The sequence below is a fragment of the Populus nigra genome, chromosome 19, assembly GCF_951802175.1.
Source record: "Populus nigra chromosome 19, ddPopNigr1.1, whole genome shotgun sequence".
NCBI classification, from domain to species: Eukaryota; Viridiplantae; Streptophyta; class Magnoliopsida; order Malpighiales; family Salicaceae; genus Populus; species Populus nigra.
Genome location: NC_084870.1, coordinates 13,305,285 through 13,315,093, shown reverse-complemented (window position 1 = coordinate 13,315,093; position 9,809 = coordinate 13,305,285). Strand labels below are relative to the sequence as shown.

At 35.0% G+C, this 9,809-nt stretch overlaps 2 protein-coding genes across 2 annotated transcripts; both read left to right on the top strand.

Moving 5' to 3' along the window:
* The first annotated feature begins 1,379 nt into the window (after positions 1-1,379).
* On the top strand, positions 1,380-3,766 carry LOC133679350 (superoxide dismutase [Cu-Zn], chloroplastic-like). Its single transcript, XM_062101919.1, has 6 exons — positions 1,380-1,697; positions 2,112-2,155; positions 2,258-2,297; positions 2,599-2,630; positions 2,803-2,878; positions 3,315-3,766. Exons 1-6 carry the CDS (start codon positions 1,505-1,507, stop codon positions 3,479-3,481), a joined length of 552 nt encoding a protein of 183 aa, XP_061957903.1. The 5' UTR covers positions 1,380-1,504; the 3' UTR covers positions 3,482-3,766.
* A 1,000-nt stretch (positions 3,767-4,766) lies between these two features.
* On the top strand, positions 4,767-7,898 carry LOC133679495 (uncharacterized protein At2g27730, mitochondrial). The gene is made up of 4 exons (XM_062102104.1): positions 4,767-4,925; positions 5,026-5,158; positions 7,134-7,172; positions 7,446-7,898. Exons 2-4 carry the CDS (start codon positions 5,048-5,050, stop codon positions 7,668-7,670), a joined length of 375 nt encoding a protein of 124 aa, XP_061958088.1. The 5' UTR covers positions 4,767-4,925; positions 5,026-5,047; the 3' UTR covers positions 7,671-7,898.
* The last annotated feature ends 1,911 nt before the right edge of the window (positions 7,899-9,809 follow it).

The following is a 9,809-nucleotide window of genomic DNA, read 5'->3' as shown; positions in this document are numbered from 1 at the left end:
TTATTTATCTTGATTTTTTTATTATAAAGTTATTATAGTCACATAAATCAAGTTGTGATTTTAGTAAGTTAACCTGAGTTGACTCGAATTATTATTTTTTTTAATTTTACACTTCAATATTGAGTTCAATAAGAATTGAGTTTCATATTTTATTTTGATTTACTTTCCATGAGTTTATCTTGGTTCATGATTCAGATCAAGGTTGTTAAAATCGCGATTTTAACACGGCACGGAAAATACAAAACAAATTTAGATCGTAAAAACGGATCGTAAAATCGTAAGGAATTTTAAAATATATTAAAAAAATCCATGTTTCAAATAAAAATTCATACATAATTCAAGCACTTTAAAATACATGCTTCAAATAAAAATATTTTTATTTTTTCAAGATTTTTAAACAAAAATATATATTGAAATAAAGCTATTCTGGAGGAAAAAATCAAATTGAATCTCATTCGGTTTTTGACCAGGTCAATTAGATCATGAATTGATCTACCAATCAACTAGGTTAGGCTGGTTCGCCTTACACTTGGTTCTATTTTAAACTAGATTTGAGTTAGGTTTAGACCGGCAGACCAACAATTAACTCACCATGTTGAGTTTTATAACAATGACTAGTTTTTGAATTATGATTTTGATAGATTAACTCAAGTTGTCATGGATTAATCAAATATATTTCCATCTTAATATCAAAATAAAAATGTCATATTTGTTTTTCTAGTTGAGTTATATTTTTAATTATTATGTAAAGTGTATTTAAACTTATCAAATTGGGTGAACCTCACACGATTTAAAATTTTTATTTTATTATAAAACATGTTTATAATACCTAAATAATTTTTTTATATTTAAATTAATTAATTTTACCAGTAACATAGTGCAAACAACAATGTAGTTGACTCCTAAATTAACTTTTCTTTATTTAATTTTATATATATTTTGAGATTTCAAAGTTTTCATCTGAAAAAGTGTGTTATGAAAATTGATAAATAATAGTTTGATGGTGTAAATTGCAGACCTCGTGTGATTATTTTTTGCGAGGATTTGTCATTTTTTGTTATTAGATTAGAGTTAGCTAATTACATGTTTTTCAAAGAATGCTTTTTATACTGTCAACAAAAAAAATCCACTCCTATATTTAAAGATAAATTAAAATACTGGAATCAACATTAATTATTAAATCTATCTACATCAAGTAGAAAAATTAGTCGTATCAATTTAATTTAAAAGATCCTCTATTATTGAATAGAAAAATAAATAAAACCAAGTAAATTATTTGCAAATAACTAACACAAAATTATTATTATTCTTACGTTTTTCTATCAAATCCTACCTCGTATTGGGCTTTTGTTTTTTTATATAAAAAAGTTCAAAGCTTTACCGGGCTATATTGGCAGAGCAGACTCCACCAGGAAAGCTCAGCTAAGCTCACTAAACATTATCTACAGAATTTCTCTCTATTATTATCTTATCCCAAATCGTAAGAAATGCAATAGCAGTAGCCATGGCAGCCCACGCAACACTCACAGCATCTCAACCAACGGTCCACTCTCTCCTCTCTCCACTTCCCTCCAATCATTCCTCATTCCATGGCGTCTCCGTTAGTCTCCCACTTCAATCTTTTTCTTTCTCTCTCGCTGCCAAGACTGCTACCAAGAAGAAAGCTGCTGCTGCTGTCCTTAATGGCACCTCCAATGGTCTGCCTCTCTCTCCTTTTTAAATTAGAGAAAAAGAGTAAACGCGCGTGCTTGGTTTTTGTTTTTGGTTAATGGGTTTTCTCTATTGAATTTGTTTTTTGATGGGTTCTGTCTTAACTGCATTATGATTTTGGCCTTGCTGAGTTCATGTATGTTTAATATATTTGCTATTTTTTGTTCTTTGATGTTTAATCTTCGAAAATTAACTGCAAATGTTGTTGTTTTCAATTTCCTGTTGAAATTATTTAGTTTCAAGCTTGAATTTAGGTGATGAATGCATTCCTGAGACTTCAGTGAACTAATTTATTGTGTTCTTGTTGCTTAATTTCTGAGAAGTTTGAATTTTTAACCTCCCAAGTTAGATAATCGTGGCAAATTTTACTATTATTGAAGGTTGCATTTTGCTCTAAATAGGTTCTACAGCTGTGAATGTTGATGCTACTGGTCTTACTACAGGGGTGAGTGTTCTTGGCCTTTAACTTCCATCATGCTTGGACTTGAATACAGGTTGCTTTCCATATTCTGATATTGGTTTTTGAAAAATCATGACTTTTTACTAGGATTACTATGGTGATACAACAAATGGATGCGCTTCAACAGGTAGGACTTGAAAGCACTGCATTTGCAGCAAAGTGTTTCGGTTTTGGTTCTTAAATTGTTTCGATTAATGCATATACAATCATGATGCTTGATTGCCTTTTTCAAATTCAGATAACAGGATCACATACTAATCCTAACAATATAACACATGGTGCCCCCAAGGATAAAATCTGTCATGCGGATGATCTAGGAAACATTGTTGCTAAAACTGATTTGTGTTGCCTTTCTGTATTTTCATTTGGTTTTTATGGGCTCCTGTGAACTAGTTAACTTATCCTTGCATAATTTTTTGGTAACGCAGGAGTGGTAGAGGCAGAAATAGTGGATGATCAGGTAATGTTTGAATATTTAAGCATAATGTTTTTTTCTTTTGTCCTGTTAAAAGGATGCCCCTTTCCTTTCCTTGATTGGAAGCATGGTTTATGTTCTTATATCAGACTTCTCTCCTTTATCTTATACTTCAACTCAGTTTTGGAGTTCTAACAAAAAAAAAAACAAAATGCAGATACTATCGATTGGTTTTGACACTCTTATTGGAAGCGGTTTTGAGATTGATGAGCTCGAGGATGACCTTGGAAGGCGTAAGTTCTTATCCCAGTTTCACTTTCCATCTTGATATCTCTGTGGTTGACACCCAGTGCATCATGGAGGCATACAACTTTTGCAACATCAATGTTGTTACCTGTCAAACTTAGCTTCCTATTAAAAATTATTACCTGTGTTTGTCTAGAAGCGGGTTTTTACATCTTTATGTTCGTTGCAAGCATGACAAACAATCTGTCTGTTGTGTGAGGAGGGACGCGTGCAGGACACAGTAGATGAAACTAAGTTTTAAACGCTTGTGAATTTGCCCTTTGCTATCATTTTACAGTATCATGGGCAACTATTTCTATATATGAAAACCTTAAAAATGTGTGCGTAGCATTCTTAGCTTTGTGCATGCAACGTTCATACCTGTGTCTGCTTGTGTGTTTGCACACGTGCATGACATGTAACCTCTTTGTTTTTTTACTGCAGTTGCTGCCGTTCCAAAAAAACGTACTTCTAGAACAAAGAAGCGAATTCGAAAAAACATTTGGAAAAGAAAGGCATCTTCTGCAGCATTAAAAGCCTTATCGCTAGCAAAATCTATCTACACTGGCAAATCGAAAAGTTTTTTGAGCAACAAGTTGAAAAACGAGTAGATGAAGAAACGTTGCAGATCCATAAAAGCTATCCAACAGATTCTACAAGCTACATTTTGATGGGAGAAATGTATCTAGAAATGAGATAATTTGTTGATGTACTGGAGAGAACAAATCCTGTGTATCATGTATTATCATGTCCTTTATTTATATCCCTTCTGTCTTTGTAACCTCTCTCAGAGGAAATTTTCTTGAACAAAATCAATGTCAATTCTCTTGGTTTTTTTTGCTTCAACTTGTACTGGATGCAGCTGGTTTGCTAATTAATGTCACTGGTTCCTAAAATGCCTGCTGTGTTTTCCAGCTCAAATTCATCTGCTCAATATTTGCTTGTGTCAATAATGAAATCTGACCATCTGATGTGGTCAATAACAACATGTTTTTTTTTTTTTTTTTGATTTATGTGGGGTGTCCGGGTCAGCTTGCGCGCACCACGACTATTCCCCACGGCCCACTGGACATCCTGCAAGCCCAGGGGCAGGTTAGGCACCGCGGGGGTGACAGACGTACACATAGAGGGTCGAATCCAGGACGGGGGTGGAACAAGTCACACGGTTGACCACAGCAGCTAGACCAGGTTTTCCCTTTGTAGGAAGTTGTCAAAATACCTACAAGGCAAAGAAAAATGAAAGAAGAAACCTCGTCTCGTTTAAGTCCCTATAGAATTTTTTTTGTCTCTATGGAGTCCTTGGAGTACTAAAACATTCTCAATTAAGTTTTTTAGCCATACTCTCCACAAATGTTTCCTACAAACAACGTCATTATTACAAAAGCTAAATCACAATTTGGATGAATTCATAAATGAATATGGAAGGAGATACTCACTTGAGAATATCAGAAAATATAGGGACCTTTTTTTGCAGCTTTCGTTTTCCGCTCTCTTCTAGTCTTGATCAGAATCATCAGGAACACTAGCAAACTAAAGACGGCCTAATAGAAAGTTCCTTATATTATTATTAAACTCGTTTTAGTATGACAGCCGACAGGTTAACCTCTCATCAGAGTCAGGCTAGATTTTATAAAAATAAATATAAAAAAATTAATTAGTATAATTGTATGATAAGTTCAGAAACCTAGGTTATTACGTGGCTCAATCACTTAATTAAAACTTATTATTTCTTTTGAATTTTTTTTTAAAGTAATGTTATTTTGATGTTTTTAAAAAATTCGGATAAACTTGATTTATCTAGATTTTATACGGGAGAACCTTGAATGACTCTTACACCCGGTCCCACTAAAAAATCGTCATCATTTTCACCTAAAAACTCAAAATCAACGGTCAGAATCTTCTTTCCTCGACAACTCCACTTGATTACCCATCCCACGTTAACATTTCCAAGCAAAGCCAGCCAGCCCCCTTAATCCTTATAAGCCAGGCAAAGCAGCTAGAGCCCACACCATCTCTCCCTCTCCCACACTGCATCGTTGCTGCATATCTTGCTCAGTAAGCTAATAAATATATCTCGTAATCCCTAATTTAATATCCAAGATTATCAACACTGCCGTCTCTTCGATTGAAATTGCTAACCAGTTGATGATTTCAGGTGGTAATTAGGAGTGCTCACGATGGCGACGGCAATTGGTTCTGCAGCAAGACGAGTAGTTCTTAGAAGGTTTTCGAGTGGTGGTAAAGTGCTTGGCGAAGAGGAAAAGGCAGCAGAAAATGTTTACATTAAGGTAATATAAATAAATAAAAGAAAAACCCAGCATTTATTTTTTACAGTTTTTTGCCTTTGGCTTTTGTTTTGCAAACTTATCAATTTTATTTTTGATATTGTCCTGAAAAGTTCCTTTTTTTCTTTTGCTATAACGAAGAAAATCTGTCATTTTGTTTTTGCAATTTAGTCCTAAATAAGGCTTGCTTGTAGTGAAAGTAGCGGAATTGGTGGATTTGGGATTTTGATTCTGTTATGATCTAAGAAGAATAGAGAACCAGCCTCTTGTAACAGAAAAAAATTGTTAGTTCGTTGGAAATGGGGTGTAAATAATGCCTGTTGGGTTGAATGCTAGCTTAATAATTATTATTAGACCACCTTATTGTAAACTGTTTTCGTTGTGGGGTATCGTGAAAAACTGAAACTGATAATTGGTTGTGTTCTGTAAGTTGGTGGATTGCTCAAGTTAGTGTTTGTTTCGCATTTTCGGTTTGCGGGTTGTAGTTATTAGTGGGTGGGATTTTTTAAATTGCATGTATTGGAATTAAAATGTTTTCAATTTTGGTAGTGCATGAGGATTAGATGCTTGTTGGGAATATTTTGCACCCCCTAGTGCTTGTCAGAAAGTTGTATAGGAATGTCATTTCTAGGAAATTTGAGGTAAAAGAGAGTGAAACAAGAGGAAATTAGTTTTCGGGCAACTGTTTGATTTACCAGAAAAGTTGTGGCAAAAACAATCTAAAAGCTTATTATTCTACATTTTCTAGTAAAAAGGGCAAATGCAATTTTAGGGGAAGTTTGTCCTGTGGGAAATGGTCAGTAGCGTATTCAACCTGTGACAGTAAGCAAATAGAAAGTGAGGAAATATGGTTGAAATTCTAATGAAAATGAAACCTTTTCTGAAAAGTTTGTTTGTACAATTAAGATTTTCATTCAGCTCCAGCACACAGCTGTGGGACAAAACACACTAGTGATGCTTGACTTTTGTGTTTTTCTTATATTTGTAAAATATGAATAAAGTTGAAAGTGCTTTGTTTAAATGCCAAAAATATATTTTCTTTTTGTAATTATAAGAAATTGAAAAGGCCATCATCCCTATCTTTACAATTTGATTGGAAAAAAAGCGCCTACCTTTAAACTTGCAACTTGGTAAACTGACATATATGCGGTGTTGAACTGTTAGTTATCAATCCTATTAGATTTTAGTGCCTGATTACCTTTGTTGGCTCTTAACCGCTAACTGATTTGATGCAATTATGAACAGCTTTCTTGCATTGACATCACTTTGCCTTCCTTTTTGAGAGAGAGAAATCATATGGGAACACCAAAAAAAAAAGCTTTCATACGAGTTCTATGTGGCATTTGAGCCATTTTTTCAGGAAAGGATTGATTAGGTGAATGGTCTGTTAGGGGAAAATGTCTCTTCGAGTCTTACCATCTTCTATGTTTTAATTGATGGGATGATGCATTGATTTAAAGCATCCAAATTTATCCACCAATTATGGATAAAAAATGGTTAATTTCAAAATGAGTGATGACTTTTGGTGGTACAGTTTTCATTGGAATAGTACATTATTTCAACTCATTCTTGTAGGCAGCAATCTTGCTGTTGAAAGTTCAAATTATTATCCTTACCTATTATTTCTGTCAAGAACTGTGCTTCCCTATTATTTAACCAGATGAGAGAAAGAGATGGGACTTGGGAGGGCATTTTATTAAGATGTGTATGACACCAAAAGAGTTAAAGAAGAACCCTGTGTGTATGTTATTGTTGTTTTTTGCGCCAAAGCAATTGAGTATCTTGCCTGTACTGAAATCATAATAAATGTCATTATGTGTGATTGGTGCCCTGGTAAAACTGAATAAATATTTTTATTTTTATCTACTTTATTATCTAGTAGTTTTACAGCATTTTAATGAAAGGATAGCTGATTTCTTGGGACTTCTACTTCTTTTCATATAGCTTATGATGCAGTACGTTGTTTTGGCTTTTGCAGAAAGTTGAGCAAGAAAAACTGGAGAAACTTGCACGCAAGGTATGGATGGTTACAGCACATTTTCTTTTGAACTTTGTTATTGCCATCGTATGTGCTATTATCAGAATAGAATACATCTTTCGGACTTCTTGATTATTTTTTTCAAGCATTTAATATTACCTCTTGGGTTTGGGGTACTTTTACAGGGGTAAAAATTCACCCCTTTCAGCTTTCTCAGAAAAGATACTATATCGGCTGCACTGTGTTTAATTAGGTTTTCTTGGATGGAACTGTATCAATTCCTTGAAGCTCAAACTTGTTTATTTTATTCAGGGTCCTAAACCTGAGGAGACAACTGCCTCAGGCTCAGGTGCGGCACCAGCTGATGTCAAAGCAAGCACCGCTGCTTCCTCAACACCACCAGGATCATCCACTGAAAAAGTATCAACTGACAAATACCGGAATTATGCAGTTGTAGCTGGTACTATTACAGCTCTTGGTGCTCTGGGATGGTATCTCAAATCTGGTGGGAAGAAGCAAGAGGAAGTACGGGACTGATGCCATTGTGTTTTGTGAAGAATGAAAAGAATGAAGGAGGCATCACTTTTTAGTTGCTTCTACCACCCTTGGAGTCATGGTAGTAGCTACCAATAAGCAGGATTTTGCACACGATGTGCTTGGATACATTACACCCTTGAATATAATTTTCAAGGGAAGTGGTAAAAGAACTTCATTCAAAAGTGATATCAGGATCATTAATAACAAAATGAACCAATTTTCTTGTGAGATGCTAACTTTTTCTTTCATGGCGTTTAATTGATGAATCATGAGAGCGATGATGTTATTATGGATCGAACTAACGGGGATGATGTTGTTGAAGATGTTAATGATGTTATTTTTATGGGGGATGAAAACCATAACCTCAATGTTATAATGTATTGTCGCGGTGAAGATGGTCAATTGAATGGCAACTAATCAGGGTTTTCACCATGGTTAAAGAAAGACTTTTATGGACAAACCAACGAGGATGAATGGACAAACCAACGAGGATGAAGACTTAGTAAATCTGAATATTATTATGGATCGAGCCAATAGAAATAAGGTTGTTGAAGATGTTAATGGTATGATTGCTACGGATAATGAAAACCATGAACTTAATGTTGTAATAGATCACCATGTTGACGATGTTTAATTCAATGCTGATATTGAAATGGAGTTTGCACATGTTTAATTAGAGCGAGAGATAAGAATTTTTATGTATCAAAGCCAATACGCATAAGGTTGTTCAAGATGCTACGAAAGCTGTAGTTTGGACCTCATAAACCACTCCCCAGAATTATAATCTTTGAGTTCCCTCACGCAGACACTCATGCATGAAATCGTTCAACACTACCTGCATCCACGTGGAGATTACAAAGGCGTTTCGCGGCACAAACCAAGAACTCCGAGATGGGGACACTGCCAGTCTTTCGGCAAGTTTATCGAGCGGCATTGACCAGAATTCACATTTGGATCGTAAGCTATGATTGTAAAGTGACAGGCAAGCCAATGCATAATCTCATTGTAGACTATTGCTGGCAAGTATAACATATACAGTCTAACAATACGAGGGCATGGCATTAACATCAGCCCATTGCTTGCGGCCAACACTTTGATGGATTGATTTTGTGGGTGTACTTCACTTGTCAGAAATTCCAAGGAAAAACCTCGAGGTTTAAAGTCGGGATGGTTTTTGAACGTTAGACGAGGAGCCATAGCTTTGGCAGAAATCTCACCACCTCCATTATACATGTAGCAGAAGAGAAGGTCCCATGCTGGTGATAAACTCTCCTTCTTTAGCTGAGCCAAAAAGGAGGTGACAAGATAAGGATCGGAAATCACTGAAAGCCATCGCTTGGATACACACTTGAACTTGAATATAGATTTCAATGGAAGTCTTAAAAGAATTTCCATCAAAATCCCATCTGGGATTTCAGAGTCATCAATAACAAAATAGGTTGTTCTCCTTGTTATTCCCTTCATCTTGCTGAATTCTCTACCATCCCTTTTGCTCTCCATAACCTATTCTGCAAGAAGAAAAGCACTCTAACTTCTGTCCTGGTTCCTGTCCTCTGGATCAGTTCGATCTTAAATTTCTAATGACGAACAAACGGAGGACTTCTTATCATAAGACAACAGCAGGAGTTTGCTTGAATAATTGAGTTCAACCAGTTCAACTGTCATTTAATTTAATATAAAACTTAACTTGTATTAAATCCAGATCAACAAGTCACTAGATTAATTTGTTGGATTGAACCCAGTTCCATAACTCTAATTTGTCCCTTGGTTTAATAATTCTTCCTTTGAATTTCAACAAGAAATTTAATCTTAATTAATACATAAATTAATTTAAAAATATCTTTATCGTTGAATAAAAAAAGAGTTTTATCATAACCAGAAAACTTAAAGGATTGTGATTTTTTTCGAAAATAAAAAACAAAAACACTTGTAATTCCATGTCTTCACCACCTCTACAGATTTTGGTTATTGTAGCTAAAGAAACAAGACATTTGGTGGTTGGATTTGCTTGCAAGTATAAGCAACAACCACTAGCTTGCCAGCAGCTTACATGAATCACGCAAAAGCAAAGACAAGTGCAAGAAAAGTTGTGGGCCGGCCAACAATTCGTCACGAAAACAGCAGGATTGGAACACACCT